Source organism: Hyla sarda, chromosome 6 (genome assembly GCF_029499605.1).
Source record: "Hyla sarda isolate aHylSar1 chromosome 6, aHylSar1.hap1, whole genome shotgun sequence".
Lineage (NCBI taxonomy): Eukaryota > Metazoa > Chordata > Amphibia > Anura > Hylidae > Hyla > Hyla sarda.
The window spans coordinates 284382632-284402823 of record NC_079194.1 but is presented as its reverse complement, the minus strand read 5'-3'; the positions used below and the strand labels follow the sequence as shown (position 1 = coordinate 284402823).

The 20192-nt window shown below is 43.5% G+C and overlaps 1 protein-coding gene across 2 annotated transcripts; it reads right to left on the bottom strand.

The window, feature by feature from the left end:
• Positions 1-1999: 1999 nt before the first annotated feature.
• On the bottom strand, positions 2000-19770 carry TUT1 (terminal uridylyl transferase 1, U6 snRNA-specific). 2 transcript variants are annotated; one of them, XM_056528536.1, is made up of 10 exons: positions 19624-19770; positions 17784-17974; positions 15745-15951; positions 12185-12299; positions 11716-11969; positions 8622-8809; positions 8421-8530; positions 6106-6228; positions 5941-6033; positions 2000-3887 (listed from the first exon to the last, which is right to left on the bottom strand). In XM_056528536.1, exons 1-10 carry the CDS (start codon positions 19715-19717, stop codon positions 2812-2814), a joined length of 2451 nt encoding a protein of 816 aa, XP_056384511.1. In that variant the 5' UTR covers positions 19718-19770; the 3' UTR covers positions 2000-2811. The 2 variants fall into 2 exon arrangements, with proteins under 2 accessions (XP_056384511.1, XP_056384512.1); XM_056528537.1 differs by lacking the exon at positions 19624-19770 and adding an exon at positions 19133-19228.
• Between the last annotated feature and the right edge of the window lie 422 nt (positions 19771-20192).

Here is a 20192-nt window from a genome sequence, read left to right as displayed (position 1 = left end):
ATTTGCTCCACAGAAAGTTCTTTTCTTTTTGGTTTACCTTTCTGTCTGACCACAGTGCTCTCTGCTGACACCTCTATCCAAGTCAGGAACTGTCCAGAGCAGGAGAGGTTTGCTATGGGGATTTTTGTTCCTGCTCTGGACAGTTCCTGACACGGACAGAGGTGTCAGCAGAGAGCACTGTGGTCAGACAGAAAGGAAATCCAAGAAGATGAAAAAACTTCCTGTGGAGCAAATAGCAGCTGATAAGTGCTGGAAGGATTAAGATTTTTTTAATAGAAGTAATTTACAAATATGTTAAAAACTTTCTGGCACCAGTTGATTAAAAAATAAATAAATAAATAAATAAAAACAAACGATTTCAGCGGAGTACCCCTTTTAACATGACGACAGAAGAAAAGACCACAGCCACACGTTACCAATTTGTATTTTTCTTTTGTATTTCTTGACAAACACAAAAAAAGTGTGTAAAAAAAAAACCAACAAAACTATAATATACATATATATATATATATATATATATATATATATATATATATATATATATATATATATATATATATATATATAAAAACGTATTTACATTTCAGTAAAATCACATTCCTTCCCAATAGGGAAAGGCATCCTCGTAAGGCTAGGATGGATTTACCAGCGTTTCCCAACCAGGGTGCCTCCAGCTGTGTCAAAACTACAAATTCCAGCATGCCCGGACAGCCGAAGGCTGTCCGGGCATGCTGGGAGTTGTAGTTTTGCAACAGCTGGAGGCACCTTTATTTGAAAACACTGGTATATGCATTAAAGGGGTTATATAAAAAAATAAAAAAATGTTTTTTCCTGGATATCAACTGGCTCCAGAAAGTTAAACAGATTTGTAAATTACTTCCATTAAAAAATCTTAATCCTTTCAGTACTTAGCTGCTGAATTTGAGTTGTCCTTTTCTGTCTAAGTGCTCTCTGATGACACGTGTCTCGGGAGCTGTCCAGAGTAGAAGCAAACCCCCATAGCAAACCTCTTCTACTCTGTGCAGTTCCCGAGACAAGCAGAGATGTCAGCAGAGAGCACTGTTGCCAGACAGAAAACAACAACTCAACTTCAGCTGCTGATAATTATTGAAAGGATTAAGATTTTTTTAATAGAAGTCATTTACAAATCTGTTTAACTTTCTGGAGCCAGTTGTATAAAAAAAAAATATATATATATATTTTTTTTCCTGGAATACCCCTTTAATGTTTTTTTTCTGTTCCATCACAGGAATGGATCTATCACATGACACAATGGCTACTGACTATATCAGGGTCTATTGGGTTTTTATAATTTTATAAAAATGAATGCCGTTAGTATTTTCTCCAAAAAAGGAGGCCCCTACCAGAATACCTGATGCAAATGGAGCCTAAGAAACCTCAAAATGAGACCCTCCCCCCACCTAACCTTGTCAGAAGGACCGTGTTCACCATAGCTACATAAATATATGGGGGGAGATTAATCAAAACCTGTAGAGAGGCAAAGTTGCCCATAGCAACCAATCAGATCGCTTCATTCATTTATTAAGAAACCTGTGAAAAATGAAAGTAGCGACCTGATTGGTTGCTATGGGCAACTCAGCAACTTTTCCTCAGGACCGGTTTTGATATATCAAACTGTGTGAGAGAAAAAAAATATATAAATTTAATTTTCCCACAGCAGCCAATCACAGCTCAGCTAAGGACCTCTGGTAAAGTGAAAGCTGAGCTGTGATTGGTTGCTGTGGAAAAATCCATTCCAGTTTTTAAATTTGGGCCATGGTGAGTACTAGAGATGAGCGAACTTACAGTAAATTCGATTCGTCACAAACTTTTCGGCTCGGCAGTTGATGACTTATCCTGCATAAATTAGTTCAGCTTTCCGGTGCTCGGGTGGGCTGGAAAAGGTGGACACAGTCCTAGGAAAGAGTCTCCTAGGACTGTATCCACCTTTTCCAGCCCACCGGAGCACCTGAAAGGTGAACTAATTTATGCAGGATAAGTCATCAACTGCCGAGCAGAGAAGTTCGTGACGAATCGAATTTACTGTAAGTTCGCTCATCTCTAGCGAGTACTTTCTTGCTTACAAATGGAAGGAAGTGGAAACCTTCAAGTCACATTGCCCATGTGGGATACAGAATTAAAGGGGTACTCCAGTGGATTTATTTATTTATTTTTTAAATCAACTGGTGCCAGAAAGTTAAACAGATTTGTAAATGACTTCTATTAAAAAAAATCTTAATCCTTCCAGTACTTATTAGCTGCTGAATACTACAGAGGAAATTCTTTTCTTTTTGGAACACAGAGCTCTCTGCTGACATCACGAGCACAGTGCTCTCTGCTGACATCTCTGTCCATTTTAGGAACTGTCCAGAGCAGCATATGTTTTCTATGGGGATTTCCTCCTTTTCTTTTTGAATTTCTTTTTTTGTCTTATCCACAGTGCTCTCTGCTGACACCTCTGCCCGTGTCGGGAACTGTCCAGAGCAGAATGTTTACCAATGTTTACTCCTGCTCTGGACTGTTCCTGATACGGACATCAGGTGTCAGCAGAGAACACTGTGGACAAGACAAAAAAGAAATTAAAAAAAAATAAAAGAATTTCCTCTGTAGCATACAGCTGCTAATAAGTACTGGAAGGACAAATATTTTTTAATAGAAGGAATTTACAAATCTGTTTACCTTTCTGGCACCAGTTGATTTAAAAAACAAATTATATTTTCCACCGGAGTACCCCTTTAATACACACTGCCCAATGGCAGCTATGGGGCCGACCTAACCTTACGCAACATCTTGAACCTTTCACAAATCCATTTAATCTTTATGGCTTAGAACCTCTTCCACCATACGGGGCAAAAAGACCTTCAAAAAGTGAAAAAAGGTGGTGCTACAGCCATGGTCATCGGACTCTGCGGACAGACGGACATGCGCATTTCCCCCAGGGCCCAGCTGGGTTTTTAGGGTGATCTGCATTATCGGGCTGCCCCCCTCTATAGCGCCCGCAGACAGGGCCCGCGACACCGCAGTCTCCATTTTTATGCCCTGTGCCTCTTTCTCCTCCATGTTCCTCCGCACCTTGCGCCGGCCCTCCCAGACCCGATGCCAGACGTCCATCTTTATGGACAGCACGCCTTCTTCTGTAGGCTTTTTAGGCATTTTCGGTGACTTTCCTTTTTTACGATGAGGCTTCTCGGAAATATGTCTTTGCCGATCATTTACACCATCATCACCACCACCTTCATTTTCTATCCTTCTCTTTTTTGGGCTGGTGCTCTGGATTTCGTCTGGACTTTCTCGTTTCCTCTCATTTTTCGTTCCCTCTTCGCGCACATCTTCCCCTTTTGGCTCAGTTTCTTTATCCTCAATGACAAGCTCTCCCACACAGGGTACCTCATGGTCACTTTCTTCACCGCTTTTCACGCCGGCGCCATCCTTTCCACTATCCTGATGACAGCTGCACAGTAAAACCTCTACTAAAACAGTCTTCAGGGCTGAAGATACTTCCTCCAAGGAAGCCGCCCCGGTAGATATAGAGAGGTCTGTCCCCTGAGCCCTGTCCCCGTCAGAAGATGAAGGCTGTATTAATAAGGTGACGCCCCAGGGACGGGATGAAGATCGCAACTGGTATGAAGAAGAGCGGCAAGTCTTTGCGGCAGAGGAGCACTGAGCGGAGAAGCGGCGAGCTATCCGGGAGCTCACGTTACCGCAGATATTGTGGTTCAACTCAAACGGATCCTGAACATTAAAGGAGCCAACACGGAAACCTTCAGCCCAGAGAGGTGGAGGCGAGGATATGGGAAGAGGGACAAGATGGCCATCGCAAGGGCAGAGAATATTGGCGTGCAAGTCCAGAGAAGAAAAATAACTAAAAAACTCTGAAAGTAGACAACCTAGAAAAAAATATATATAAAAGAACAGAGAAAGTTATTTGGAAGAGAAAAAAATATATATAGATGTTTGTTTCTAGGTATTGCACGTTTCTTCTAATTTCCACTGAAGTGAAAAAAAAAACTGTAACCCGTAGCGGAATGTGACCTGAGCTCAGCGCTCTCACCCCTTCTCAATGCTGATCGCTGTTAGAGGTTAGGATTAGGGGTAAGGGTTAGGATTAGGGGTTAGTACTATAATAAGGGGTTCGGTTTATGGTTAGGGCTATGATTAGGGGTAAGGGTTAGAATTGGTGGTATGGGTTAGGACTATAATAAAGGGTTAGGATTAGGGGTAAGGACTATAATAAGGGGTAAGGACTATAATAAGGGATTAGGGCTATGATTAGGGGTAAGGGTTAGTATTAGGGGTTAGGACTACAATAAGGGGTTAGGATTAGGACTATAATAAGGAGTTAGGATTAGGGGTAAGGGTTAGGATTAGGACTATAATAAAGGGTTTAGGACTATGATTAGGGGTTTGAAATATGATTCGGGGGTAAGGATTGGTTGTAAGGGTTAGGATTAGGGGTTAGGAATATGATTAGGGGTAAGGATTGGTTGTTAGGATTAGGGGTTAAGATTAGGGGTAAGGGCTAAAGGTTAGGGCAGTGCTTCCCAACCAGGGTGCCCCCAGCTGTTGCTAACAACGGCTGTCCGGGCATGCTAGGAGCTGTAGTTTTGCAACAGCTGGAGGCACTCTGGTTGGGAAACACTGGGTTAGGGAGTGAGAGGGAGCCAGCTGTAAAGCAGAAAAGTGTGTCACTTTAGATGCGGCAATCAATTTTGAATGCTGCGTCTAAAGGGTTAATAGCGCGGCACCGCGTTATAGAAAAGGAGCCGACTCAGGGCATACAAGTACACCCTGTGTCCTTAAGGGGCTAAAAGGAAACCTGTCAGCTGATTTTACCCGATGCAAAACTGTTGGCAACAGGTTATATAGGGTAAAATCTTCTTGCTTACCATCTTCCCATGTCGTCAAGGTCGGCAGGGATAGTGATGAAAATAGGTTTCCAAGTTGCCGCGCCATACGCTAATTCTCTCTAAGGAGTCCCCTGCGCGGTGCAGCATTCACAGGTCTTCACTCTGGGCTGTAATGACGTCTTACTTGAGCCTGATTGACAGCCTGGGTTCCTCTGACATCGCTGCTCCCTTGACGTCTTGCAGGCCCAGAAGCAGCTTCATTCACAGAGTTAGCTTCTGGGCTTGCGCAAGATTTCGAAGCAGTGCGGGGACGTCTGAGGTGCCCAGTAACACCAGAGCAGGCGTGATTACAGCCGGGAGCGCAGTGACTACCAGAGGATGCCGCATTGCCCTGGAGACTTACAGCTAATCGGCATAAGGCATGGGACAACCTATTTTCGGCACTATCGCTGCTGACCCGGAGGACATGTGAGCAAGAGGATTTTACCCTATATAACCTAATAAAAACCTTTTTTTTTTTTTTTTTTTAAATCAATTGGTGCCAGACAGTTAAACAGTTTTGTAAATTATTTCTATTTAAAAATCTTAATCCTTCCAGTACTTATCAGCTGCTGTATGCTCCAGAGGAAGTTCTTTTCTTTTTAAAATTTATTTTCTGTCAGCCCACAGTGCTCTCTGCTGACACTTCTGTCCATGTCAGGAACTGTCCAGAGCAGGAGAGGTTTGCTATGGGGGATTTGCTCCTGCTCTGGAAGCTCCTGACATGGACAGAGGTGTCAGCAGAGAGCATTGTAGCCAGCCAGAAAAGAAATTCAGAAAGAAAAGAACTTCCTGTGGAGCATACAGCAGCTGATAAGTACTGGAAGGATTAAGATTTTTTTAATAGAAGTAATTTACAAATCTGTATAACTTTTTGGCACCAGTTGATTAAAAAATAAATAAATAAAAAAAGTTTCCCACTGGAGTACCCCTTTAAGGCCCAATGGTAGTAGATTTGTCAGCAGTTTTTTGCTCCTGTACATTGGTGATACGTTATTTTTGGCAGGACAAACCCTTTAATAAATAAGGAAACAATAAGTGAATATTAACTCACTCAGGCTCTGCTGGTTCTCACTAACTGGAATCTGAGTGCTGTCAGAAGCAAAGGAGCAGTCCCAGCCGTCAATCACATGGGAGGCGTCGTCCACTGTAAGGAACAGAACGGCATTAACAACACTGACCGGTCTGGCGATAACGTAAACGCTTCAATACGACTCACTGGCAATCTCCCTCAGACGGCTCAGACTAGGAATGACCGGAGGGCTTCTCGTTTGTAGGAAGAAAACAACAAGCAACGTCAAGGCGTAATTATTTAACAGTGGTCCGCCCCCTAGTGGGTTACCTAGGAATCAAAATGAGAGAGAAAAACACTGTCATACAAAGAAAAGGATTTTCCCAGAAACAGCACTTATCACTTAGACAGGATAAGTGACGTCACACCACACCACACCCCTCAATGCAAGTCTATGGGAGGGGGCGTGGCGGCAGCCACGCCCCCTCCCATAGACTTGCATTGAGGGGGCGTGGCTGTGACATCAGAACCCCCACCGCCCGCAACCAGCATTCTAAATGAAGCTGACATCTTATTCCCTATCCTTTGGATAGGGAAAAGATGTCTAGGGGCGGAGTACCCCTTTAACGGAAAATGCAAGACCAAACCCCAGTCACCGAGGTGACGTGGTATAGAACCCCTATTAAAGGGGTAATCCGCCCCTAGACATCTTACTCCCTATCCAAAGGATAGGGGATAAGATGTCAGATCGCCGCGGTGCCGCTGCTGGGGAGCCCGGGGATCCCCGCTGCGGCACTGCGCTATCATTACAGCACAGAGCGAGTTCGCTCTGTGCGTAATGACGGGCGATACAGGGGCCGAAGCATTGTGACGTCATGGCTCCGCCCCCTCGTGACGTCACGACCCGCCCCTTTCAATACAAGTCTATGGGATGGGTGTGGCGGTCGTCACGCCCCCTGCCATAGACTTGCATTAAGGGGACGGGCCGTGATGTCACGAGGGGTGGAGCCATGACGTCACGATGCTCCGGGCCCTGTATCGCCCGTCATTACGCGCAGAGCGAACTCGCTATGTGCAGTAATGATGGCGGGGTGCCGCAGCGGGGATCCCGGGGCTCCCCAGCAGCGGAACCACGGTGATCTGACATCTTATCCCCTATCCTTTGGATAGGGGATAAGATGAGTAGGGGCAGAGTACCCCTTTAACTTATAATCCCCCTCCTATAGAATTTTAGGTGTGTTAAAACACGACTTTTATTAATGCTCATTAAAAAGGTCCAAAAAGTGTATTAAGATTACCAGCACAGTCCCTATAATATCAATTCGACTCTCCTAAATGGAGTAGTATTAGTGTATGAACATCTGCCGTACGTCTTATTGGGGACCATATGCTGTTATTAAAAACAACAAAAGCTATGTCTCCCCTACATGTTTCGTGGTACCAACCACGTCCTCAGGGGCTATGAGACATACTAGGAATTGATATTATAGGGACTGTGCTGGTAATCTGAAAGGGGTTCTCCACCATAAGGTGATTTTAGTACATACCTGGCAGACAGTAATGGACATGCTTAGGAAGGATCTGCGCTTGTCTTGGGGCTAAATGGCTATGTTGTGAGATTACCATAAGGCCCCGTTCACACTACGGAATTGCCGCGGAATTTCCGGGCGAGAATTCCGACGTGTGAACGCACCCTAACACTGTGGCTAGCTGATTGCGAACTTGTATTTCCTGTTTGACTTTTCTTTTCTTGACTACAAATCCCACAATTCCATTTTCCTCCCTCACACACATCAGCCACCCCACCCATTGAAACATAAATGAGCGGCATCCATTCAAAAGACCTGTGGTTTTCAATCAGGGTGCCTGCAGCTGTTGCAGATTGACCTCTCTCCCACCAAGCAATCCCTCCACCCATTGAAGCAGACAGGCTCCCTGTCATCAGCTGACTAGTGAGTCAGGTCTCGGCCGCATTGCAAGCTGGGAAAAATCCGAGACAACAGTCATTTTGTATGCTGGTAAAAATAAATATTGGGGTGAAAGTCATAAGAATTGTGAGAAAACCGTCATACACAGATACAGACACTATATTATGAACTACACTAACTTTACAGCCCCTGTAGTATAGTCAAATAAAAAAAAAATCTGGAATACCCCTTTAAAACACTTTTTGGACCTTTTAATGAGCATTAATAAAAGTGATGTTTTAACACACCTAAAATTCTATAGGAGGGTAATATTAGTTAATAGGGGTTCTATACCCCGTCACCTCAGTGACTGGCGTTTGGTGTTGCATTTTTGGGGTCACCCCTTCCCCACTCTGTGCTTTGTTAATAAACCCCTTTAATGGAAGGCACCAACAATGTTGTCCATGTCTGTATATTCCCAGTAATCCAGTTTCAATACAATCCACCCCCCAAATACATAAAATAAAATAAAAAAAGGAAGAAAACTACGACCGACCATGCGTACATGTCTGATTTTACCACCATCGATGGTCATGTCTGGTTCTCTCTTCTCACCTGCGAGCTGATGCACCCGGGCCCAGTATCGCACAGTGTACACAAGCAGAGACACCCGAGGGTCTAGTTCCGAACAGAGGCGCAAGTATGAAGAATTACGTAAAGCCAGCCTGAATAAGTAGAAGAAATATATTAAGAGAAAAAAAAAATCATCTGGTAGGATAAGAAAAGGGAGTTTGAGGATGTGAATTTGTGTCCTGCCTGTTGTTCAGGGTGATATCGCCCCTCAGGCCGGAGGTCTTGTGCTGAAAACGTATAACTGGACGCCGCGCAGAGGGAACATTCTGGACCCCATGGACTCCAGGAACACACTGCCTCAGGACTCTCTCAACAACATCAAGGATTTCTTCATGGGAGAGTCCCTGCAGCGACAGGCCAGGTGTGATATTCTGTAAGGGGAACATCGTCATAGTGAGGAGAGGAACTAGACTCCCAGGATTTGGCGACAGATACGGAATATTATAATTTATATATATATTATATATATATATATATATATATATATACATACATACATACATACACACACATACACACACATATATACACACACACACACACACACACAGTGATCCCTCAACATACAAAAGGTAATTTGTTCCATATTTTTATATATATATGTGTGTGTATGTATATACACACTAGCTTTTGCCGCGGTTTCGCTCGCGTTAAATTTGGGGTAACATAGATTTACATTTTACGATCCTATAGTAACGAGGCCGCTCTAGGTAAAGCCTACGGGCATCCAAACAACCCGAAACATTACATCTGCTGTTTCATGGAATTGAAGATCGGCATCTTTTGAGGACTTTTACAGAGTCTGCGCGCAGGGGAACCCGCCTTCTCGCGCTGCTTATATACTGCCAAAAGTCCTCATATCCCGTCCTCCTGTCCCGACCCGTAATATGTGACCAGGTATTGAAATATCTCCAGCCGTACGGAAGTTATGTGGGAACATACATTTCCCATTGATTTGCATGGGACTTTAAACAAAAACCCCGACCCTCACAAATGGGGGAAGTTAAGGGTTAAATTAACTATCCTATATTTTAAGTGGACATATAAGTAACATGTGACCAAGTATTATCGAAATATCTCCAGCTGTTTGGAAGTTATGCAGTAACATATATTTCCCATTGATTTGCATGGGACTTAAAAAAAGAAAAAAAAAAAAGACAACCCCTTTTTCACCCCCTTAAAGAGGTTCTCCGGTGCTTACACATCTTATCCCTAACCAAAGGATAGGGGATAAGATGCCTGATCGCGGGAGTCCCGCAGCTGGGGCCGCCCGTGATTATGCATGCGGTACCCCGTTTGTAATCAGTCCACGGAGCGTGTTCGTTCCGCGTCTGATTACGGGCGACTACAGGGCGGGCGGCGTGTGACGTCACGCCTCCGCCCCCTGTGTGACGTCACGCCTCCGCCCCCTGTGTGACGTCACGCCTCCGCCCCCTGTGTGACGTCACGCCTCCGCCCCCTGTGTGACGTCACGCCTCCGCCCCCTGTGTGACGTCACGCCTCCGCCCCCTGTGTGACGTCACGCCTCCGCCCCCTGTGTGACGTCACGCCTCCGCCCCCTGTGTGACGTCACGCCTCCGCCCCCTGTGTGACGTCACGCCTCCGCCCCCTGTGTGACGTCACGCCTCCGCCCCCGTGTGACGTCACGCCTCCGCCCCCGTGTGACGTCACGCCTCCGCCCCGTGTGACGTCACGCCTCCGCCCCCTGTGTGACGTCACGCCTCCGCCCCCTGTGTGACGTCACGCTCCGCCCCTCAATGCAAGCCTATGGGAGGGGGCGTGACAGCTATCATGCCCCCTCCCATAGGCTTGCATTGAGGGGCGGAGCGTGACTTCACAAGTGGCGGAGGCGTGACGTGACACGCCGCCGGCCCTGTAGTCGCCCGTAATCAGACCCGGAGCGAACACACTCCGGGGACTGATTACAAACGGGGTGCCGCGTGCAAGATCACGGGGGTCCCCAGTGGCGGGGACTCCCACGATCAGGCATCTTATCCCCTATTCTTTGGATAGGGGATAAGATGTGTAAGCACCGGAGAACCCCTTTAAGGGTGGAATTTCGAAAAATCCTTTCTTATTCCTTGTCTACGTCTTAAAAACAACACCTGTGCAAAAATTCAGGTTTATAGGTCCAAGGGTTTAGGCTGGGCGTTGATGAGTCAGTGAGTCAGGTCTTCTCCATATATATTTATTTAAAAAAAAATAATTTTTTTATAAATAATGGACCTGTGATATCATAAATAATTTTACATATTCACATTCAGTCTTTAAAGGGTAACTCTCATAAAAAAATATGTTTTATTGCACTCCTTATGGTAAATAAAAAAAATATTCTAATATACTTTATTAAAAAAAAAAAAAATTAAGTTTTCTATGTTTTCTTTGTGCTTAAAAAAAGCTCAAGAGCACATTTCCCCCCCATTTCATACACAGACTTAGGACCGAAGTCCAAACACAGGAAGTGCAGAGTGCTGAGGGGGGGGGGGGGTGTCCAACCAACAGCATATGGCAGTTAAGTGTGAGAGGAGCTATGATTGGACGAGGCTGGACACCCCCCCTCAGCACTCCAGGCCGCACTTTCTGTGTTTGCACTTTGGTCCAAAGTCTGTGTATGAGATGGGGGAAAATGAGCTCTTGAGCTTTTTTTTAAGCACAAATAAAACATAGAAAACTTCATTTTTTTATTTTTTTAAACAAAGTATATTAGAAATATTTTTTATTAACCGTTAAGAGTGCAATAGCAAAAATTTGTTTTAATGAGAGAGATACCCTTTAATGAGGGAGGAAGAAAAATAAAAAATACCGTAATTCCTGCTACTCTAGTGTTCCCTGCTAGGCCAACAAGAACGACTAATGTATGTGACATAATTCCTAGACACCCCGGAGGATTTACAGTTCAGTAAAAGTTTTTCTCTCTCTTCCATCAGCAGCAAAATATTCTTATGAAGGACATAGTATAGACATTCTGAGTAGAGATGAGCGAACTTACAGTAAATTCGATTTGTCACGAACTTCTCGGCTCGGCGGTTGCTGACTTTTCCTGCATAAATTAGTTCAGCTTTCAGGTGCTCCGGTGGGCTGGAAAAGGTGGATACAGTCCTAGGAGACTCTTTCCTAGGACTGTATCCACCTTTTCCAGCCCACCGGAGCACCTGAAGGCTGAACTAATTTATGCAGGAAAAGTCATCAACTGCCGAGCCGAGAAGTTCGTGACGAATCGAATTTACTGTAAGTTCGCTCATCTCTAATTCTGAAGTTAAATAAAGACAATATTCACCTCGTCGTCTTCACTATCTTCAGTTACGTCCATGACCGACTCTTCTCCATGCTTCTTGTCTTCCTCCAGTTCTTCATTACGTTCTGCATCATTCTCTCCCCCCGGTCGGCCTATCTCCTCCTCCTCCTTTTCTTTCTCACCCTCCTCATCTTTTTCATTCTTATCGTTTTCACCGAGCTCCAAATGCAAATCCAAGTCACATCCACTGACTTCAAAGCCATTTATGGAGGAACCGAAAGGGAGAAGCTGACAACCTGGCGAAACACGTAAGAAACAGAGTAAGTAACACACGTCCAGAGAGATTTATTAAAAGTGGGGCAAAGTAAAAGGGGCAGCGCTGTCCATAGCAACCAATCAGATCACAGCCCTCGTAGATTTTGAATGAATGAATGAAGCAATCTGATTGGAGGACACGGACTTTGCTTTCCCCTCTTTGATCCATATTGATAATCTGTCGCCATTTCCTGACCTGGGAAGAACTCAGTAAATGTTTCTCGTAGGAGGGAAAGCAGCAGCTCCCGCAGGCGACTCTCGTGATGAGATGGAGAACAGAGAGAGACAATGTTTTTCATTTGATCTTCTACCTAGAAGAGATAACAGAGATAATAAATAGAGACGACATGTCCTATCAGACAGTCACAGTACAGTAAGTGGGGATGTAACACTTCTTCACTACTTTGTTTCCGCTTTTGGCTATAAATGTTACAAAACGGCATATACTCCAAATAGATATAAAAGATCGAAAACTGGTTATTGGTTCTAAAGCCCCCCAAATAAGAAAACACACAAACAATACAGTACATAGAGGCACTTAATTATATTAGTCAGAATTAGTCAGCTGCCTGTTTGTCGGCTGACGTCATCGTCTATTACACGTGTTCTAATAATCGCCTCATGTAAATACTGTATGCCTTTAAATGGGCACTCATTTTGCTATGGCACTCCATATGATAAATTAAAAAAAACATATTTCTAATGTTCTTTGGTTAAAAATAAATAAATAAAAAAAAAATGATGTTTTATTTGGGTTTACAAAAGCTGCCACTAGGTGTCTCCCTACTTGTCCAGAGCACATTGCACGGACTTTGTCTGTCCAAAATAAGGAAATGCTGAAGGGGGGATGTGCAGCCTTAGCCAATCATAGCTCATCTCACACTGAACTGCTCTGGGCTGTGTGTAGCAGAGTGAGGGAGGAAGTTCTCCCCTGTATGGCTTCAGATGATGTCATGCCTGCTGGGGAACGCCCCTTCCCAGTCTGTGAATCTGACTGAGCAGAAAATACAGAGCAATATCAAGATTAAAAAAAATTAAGGCAGGGGGTGGTTTATCATGATGGGGGCAGTGAACTGGGAGGATTATAAAATTTAACAAGATCATGAGAGGTACTCTTTAAGAAGGACTGCTTCCAAGCTGTGAGGAGAACTACAAATCCCAGCAGGTCTGGGATTTGCAGGTCCCAGCAAATCAGCTTCTCTGCCATTCAGTAGTCTGGAGAACCGTAATACAACAAATGGAAACAGCCATATTGGTTGTCATTCAGCTTTCTCAGACTCCCGAATGGCTGATGAGCTTCTCCTCCAATAAGGAGTCTCGGAAAGCTGAATGACACACTTGTAAGGGAGAACTATGAACGTGGTGGAAGGAGCGAGCCCGTTATCAGAGGCAGACGCCAGTGCCAAATTTTTAGTCACTGAGGGAACTTGGCACCAGAGTGTTGTTAAAGGGGTATTCCAGGAAAAAAAACCTGTTTTATATATATCAACTGGCTCCAGAAAGTTAAACAGATTTGTAAATTACTTCTATTAAAAAATCTTAATCCTTCCAATAATTATCAGCTGCTGAAGTTGATTTGTTCTCTTCTGTCTGGCAACAGTGCTCTCTGCTGACATCTCTGCTTGTCTCGGGAACTGCACAGAGTAGAAGAGGTTTACTATGGGGATTTGCTTCTACTCTGGACAGTTCCCGAGACACGTGTCATCAGAGAGCACTTAGACAGAAAAGAACAACTCAACTTCAGCAGCTCATACGTACTGAAAGGATTAAGATTTTTTTAATAGAAGTAATTTACAAATCTGTTTAAATTTCTAGAGCCAGTTGATATATATATATATATATATATATATATATATATATAAAAAAAGTTTTTTCCTGGATAACCCCTTTAACCCCTAAAGGACGCAGGACGTAAATGTACGTCCTGGTGAGGTGGTACTTAACGCACCAGGACGTACATTTACGTCCTGTGCATAACCGCGGGCATCGGAGCGATGCCCGTGTCATGCGCGGCTGATCCCGGCTGCTGATCGCAGCCAGGGACCCGCCGGCAATGGCCGACGCCCGCGATCTCGCGGGCGTCCGCCATTAACCCCTCAGGTGCCGGGATCAATATAGATCCCGGCATCTGTGGCAGTGCGCGATTTGAATGAATGATCGGATCGCCCGCAGCGCTGCTGCGGGGATCCGATCATTCATAACGGCGCACGGAGGTCCCCTCTCCTTCCTCCGTGCGGCTCCCGGCGTCTCCTGCTCTGGTCTGTGATCGAGCAGACCAGAGCAGAAGATCGCCGATAACACTGATCTGTTCTATGTCCTATACATAGAACAGATCAGTATTAGCAATCATGGTATTGCTATGAATAGTCCCCTATGGGGACTATTCTAGTGTAAAAAAAAAATGTAAAAAAAGAGTAAAAGTAAAAAAAAAGTGAAAAATCTCCTCCCCCAATAAAAAAGTAAAACGTCCGTTTTTTCCTATTTTACCCCCAAAAAGCGTAAAAAATTTTTTTTATAGACATATTTGGTATCGCCGCGTGCGTAAATGTCCGAACTATTAAAATAAAATGTTAATGATCCCGTACGGTGAACGGCGTGAACGGAAAAAAAAAAAAAAAGTCCAAAATTCCTACTTTTTTAATACATTTTATTAAAAAAAAAATTATAAAAAATGTATTAAAAGTTTTTTATATGCAAATGTGGTATCAAAAAAAAGTACAATGAGCCCCCATACCGCCGCTTATACGGAAAAATAAAAAAGTTAGAGGTCATCAAAATAAAGGGATCATAAACGTACTAATTTGGTTAAAAAGTTTGTGATTTTTTTTAAGCGCAACAATAATATAAAAGTACGTAATAATGGGTATCATTTTAATCGTATTGACCCTCAGAATAAAGAACACACGTCATTTTTACCATAAATTGTACGGCGTGAAAATTAAACCTTCCAAAATTAGCAAAATTGCGTTTTTTCGTTTTAATTTCCCCACAAAAATAGTGTTTTTTGGTTGCGCCATACATTTTATGATATAATGAGTGATGTCATTACAAAGGACAACCGGTCGCGCAAAAAACAAGCCCTCATACTAGTCTGTGGATGAAAATATAAAAGAGTTATGATTTTTAGAAGGCGAGGAGGAAAAAAATGAAAACGTAAAAATTAAATTGTCTGAGTCCTTAAGGCCAAAATGGGCTGAGTCCTTAAGGGGTTAAGGCCTAGTATACTGTATAGTAAATATATATACAGGGTGAGGGTGGGACACACTGGACTAATACGACACTGAAAAGGAGTCATACTGGGACCATCAAGTGACTGTGTGACCGTGTATCGTCACTGCGGAAAAGGGAGTGTTAGGATACCAGTCACTGAGGGGGAAACCTACAGAGACACAGAAAGTCACCGTCACTAACTGTGTCTCTACTACTGCATATGGGCGGAAGTGGCAGCAGCAGGACAAACCAGGCCTATTAGGCACCCGACATAGTGTAGAAGCACACACTCTAGAACAGTGTGCCTCCAGCTGTTGCAAAACTACAACCCCCAGCATGCCCGCACAGCCAAAGGCTGTGCGGGCATGCTGGGAGTTGTAGTTTTGCAACAGCTGGGGGCACATTGTTTAAGAAAAACACTGCTCTAGAACAATGGCATATAAAACAAGGCCCACTGTTGCAAAAACTACAACCCCCAGCATGCCTTGACAATGCCAACCCTAGAGGTTGTAGTTTTGCCTCCAGTCTTTCCCCTTCATCACTCACATCAGTACAGCGCAGGAGCTGCTTGCTGAGGGTCTCTGGATCAGGGGGCTGCAGGCTTCGGTGGCCCGATCCCTTCTGGGTTTTTTTAAACGCCTTCTTTTCACGTGGTCTCACTTTCAGGCGGTCACCTTCTAGCTTAATGTCCGTCTGTGAAAGCGCTAGGCTCACGCCGTCCGGACCCTCGAATTCTACAATAGCATAGAGGCCCTAAAAAAAGAGGTAAAACATTGTTAGTACACCTTCAGCCTTAAAGGGGTGCTCCGGTGGAAAACTTTTTTTTTTTTTTTTTTTTAAATCAACTGGTGCCAGAAAGTTAAACAGATTTGTAAATTAGAAAAAATGTTGCCCGGACCTTCCAAGATAGTGTAATCAATTGTATATAAAAAATTGATTACTGGGTCGTGCTCCAATAATAATTCAAAACAATTTTTTATTGTTAAAATAAAAAAATTGACCTCGATAGTGTCATTTATTAATTGTGAGCTGCACTTACACTTTCTTTTTTCTTTAGATTTGTAAATGACTTCTATTAAAAAATCCTAATCCTTCCAGTACTTATTAGCTGCTGAATACTACAGAGGAAATGGTTTTCTTTTTGGAACACAGAGCTCTCTGCTGACATCATGACCACAGTGCTCTCTGCTGACATCTCTGTCTATTTTAGGAACTGTACAGAGCAGCATATGTTTGCTATGGGGATTTTCTCCTACTCTGTACAGTTCTTAAAATGGACAGAGATGTCAGCAGAGAGCACTGTGCTCATGATGTCAGCAGAGAGCTCTGTGTTCCAAAAAGAAAATAATTTCCTCTGTAGTATTCAGCAGCTAATAAGTACTGGAAGGATTTAAAAAAAAAATTTTATAGGAGTAATTTACAAATCTGTTTAACTTTCTGGCACCAGTTGATTTAAAAAAAAAAAAAAAAAAAAAAAGGAGTACCCCTTTAAATGGGCAGAGTAAACAAATAAAATAACAAATCAACACAAAACGAAAAAAAAAAAAATCTAATATGCTTTAGAGATATAGCAACATTTTTGATCAGTTAGGGCAGCGTGAAGGGCGCACTTAACATGTTCTCTCGTGGCCCTGTGTCACCTGACCAGGGCGGACACACAATGTAAATCTATAGGGCCATCCTGGTCTCATAGACACAGAGCAGGAGATAATGTACCACATATTAAAGGGGTATTCCAGTATAAAAAACTTTTTTATTTATTTTTTCATATCAACTGGCTCCAGAAAGTTAAACAGATTTGTATATTACTTCTATAAAAAAAAAATCATAATCCTTCCAGTACTTATCAGCTGCTGAAGTTAAGTTCTTTTCAGTCTGACCACAGTGCTCTCTGCTGACACCTCTGTCTGTCTCAGGAACCGTCCAGAGCAGGAGAGGTTTGCTATGGGGAATTGCTTCTACTCTGGACAGTTCCTGACACAGACAGAGGTGTCAGCAGGGAGCACTGTTGTCAAACAGGAAATAAAAACTCAACTTCAGCAGCTGATAAGTACTGGAAGGATTAAGATTTTTTTTTTAATAGAAGTAATATACAAATCTGTTTAACTTTCAAATCTGTTTAACTTTCTACAAATCTGTTTAACTTTCTGTTTAACTGGAATACCCCTTTAGGATCTATTCACATGTACAGTATTTTGGTGCAGATTTGATGCACAGAATTTTCTGCTGCAGATTTCAATGTAAACTCAATGACTGAGCGCAGCTTGAAATCTGCGCAGAATACTGTACGTGTGAATAGACCATTAAAAACCTGGAATTCAGAATTAGTCCAGACAGGTTAATACATCCTTAGGGTATGTTCACACAGCGAAATTTCCGTGGCGGGCATTCTGTTGTAGAAATTCTGCTTTCCGCAAGTATATATAGACCTTCTATTTTGCACAATTCAACAGAGAAATATCATTGAAATCAATGGGGCTTGAATTTCAGCGGAATTCTGTATTCTGAAAATTTTTGCGGATTTGCGGAAATTCCTCCGTGTGAACATACGCTGAGGATACTGGAGAGGTAAGGGAAGTTCTCACCCGGTCTTTGTCCATCACTATTTTCGTCACTGAGCTTATTCTTTCAAAGACCTCTTTGAGTTGGTCCTCGGAGGTGTCCTTTGAGAAGCCGCTGACAAACACACTCCGCTCCTGCTGCTGCTGGCGCTTGTCTCGCTCCTCACACATTCGCTTATGGCGCCGTCCCTGTAGGTGATCTGTGAGGCTCGGACCTGTGAGAGAATCATTAGAGATGGTAATTGGGCAGTGGACTGGAAACATGCTGAGCGAGGGCAATCAGTCTTATGGGCGACCCACAAGCATTAAGTAGGAGAGACGAGTTCTCAAGGACCGTAGGGGTGTTGTCCATGAATTAATAGATTTCTAAATTGATTGATTCATTTTTAGGAGTTATCAAGTGGGAGGGTATTTTTTTCCCCCACTCAAAATGGGTATTCTGGCCTTATACAGAGAAGAAATATCCAGCATCCAGGTAAGTTCCAAGGGTATACTTTATTGGAGGTAGCAAATACACATATAAACCCTGACGCGTTTCGCGCGTTATCGCTTAGTCATAGAGTAATAAAACAGTGATATAAGTGTATTGTATCACTGTTTTATTACTCTCTGACTAAGCGCTAACGTGCGAAACGCGTCAGGGTTTATACGTGTTTTTGCTACCTCCAATAAAGTATACCCTTGGAACTTACCTGGATGCTGGATATTTCTTCTCTGGCCTATCTGAGCACGGGTGCCAATAGTCCTGATGTGAGCTGTTTCCATTTGGATATTTGATTCCGGCCTTATACATCTTAACTCCATCACGCCCCCTCCTATAGACATAAATAAAGGGGGCATGGCATAACGTCACAAGGGGGCGTGACGTCTCAGAGGAAGCGCCTGGCACAGAATGCTGGGGGCTGCACCAAGATCACGGGGGTCCTACCGGTGGGACCCCTGTGATCAGACATCTTATCCCCAATCCTTTATTTGACCATAGCCTCCAGCTTTTACAAAACTACAACTCCCAGCATGCCCAGACAGTCACAGCCTTTCCGGGCATGCTGGGAGTTGTAGTGTTACAACACTTTAAACACTCAGGCCCCAACCGATTAAAACTTTTGATGTGAAAAGTTTTTGAATCTGGGATAAAGGTGACAGGTCACAGCCGGGATCCCCTATAAGTGCAGTCTTCACTTCTCCTATGGAGAAAAGCTCTTTGTGTAGAGGAATAGTAGTGAAGTCCCCATAGCAACTGCAGCCCCTGAGGAAGGCGACAAAACAGCAGCTGTTGGGGTAGTGGAGCGGAGTGGTCCAGATATAATGGGTGAGGACAATCTTGGCACTTTATGCATAGATGCACTTTAGTATTATGTAAAACTATGTTTTACCTGTTTGTAACGTATAGGAGTTCCGTCATATGGGAGGCGCCAATAGTTAAATTGCACAAACAGTATATATTGTAGTGCTATGTTAGATACCATATTACTTTTGGATATAACTTTAATGCATACATAATGTGTCTTGACATGTAATACTGCTGTACCCTAAGCCCCATCCGTTTATTAAGGTAGATCCTGTCTGTAAAGTTCTATGTTATTTTAATCATTTTTTTGTCAGTATAATATATATATTTATGTTTTTTTATTTTTTTATTTTTTTTAAGGCCTCAAAAAAAAAAATGTAATCCGGTTGCTATGGGCAACAGCACCATAGCTCCTCTACCCGATGGTCCTGTGACTGTCCAGCTACAAAACACTGCCCCCTGCTGTACGAGAGTGGTAAGTGTCACCGAACAGGAAACACAAGACTGTACACTTCCACCTGCGCCTGAATTAACCCTCCCGGCGCCTAAAGGTGACCCGGTCCGGACATCACTTACGGTTCGGAACGGTAACACCGCAAAGTAGGCACCGGAAGCCGCCCCGATCGGTGGACTGTACATCGGGAGAGATCTCATTCTCCGCAGCCGCCATGCTGCCCGGCGCACAGTGATGACGTCACCAGCGCTAGAAGTACCTCCGAGTATAGCCGTCACCTATTGGAGAATATGGAAGCGGGGCAGGGTGACGTCATGAATACTAATAAAGTGAGAGGCAAAGGGGCGGCGTGACGGGCGGGATAGGATCACGTGACGCATAGTATTACCGCACTATGTGAATGGCCTCCTGCACATGTATATCACTACCGCACTATGTGAACAGTTGCCTCCTGCAGAGGTATCATAGCATTAGCACACTTCATACCATGTGAACACTGCTCTATAGAATCAGGATATAAAGTCATACACCTCCCCCTAAGGCTGTTCACACATTGCGTTTCTTGCCGATAATTTTTTTTTCGGGATTTACCCCAAAATCAAGGCAAAAATAAAGATTTTACCGCAATTGTGCAAAATAGGGTGTAAAAAAAAAAGTGTTATTTTAATCACAATTTTGAAAAATTGCTGCA

Bases quoted from the DNA above. Each gene is read 5' to 3' on its own strand.
- TUT1 (XM_056528536.1), bottom strand. From the start codon at position 19,717: ATGGCGGCTGCGGAGAATGAGATCTCTCCCGATGTACAGTCCACCGAT. The intron at 15,952-17,783 runs GTGAGAACTTCC...CTCTTTTTTTAG, and splicing joins TAGTGATGGACAAAGACCGG to GGCCTCTATGCTATTGTAGA. The intron at 3,888-5,940 runs GTGAGTTAATAT...ATTTTTTTCTAG, and splicing joins TGAGAACCAGCAGAGCCTGA to GTTGTCTACTTTCAGAGTTT.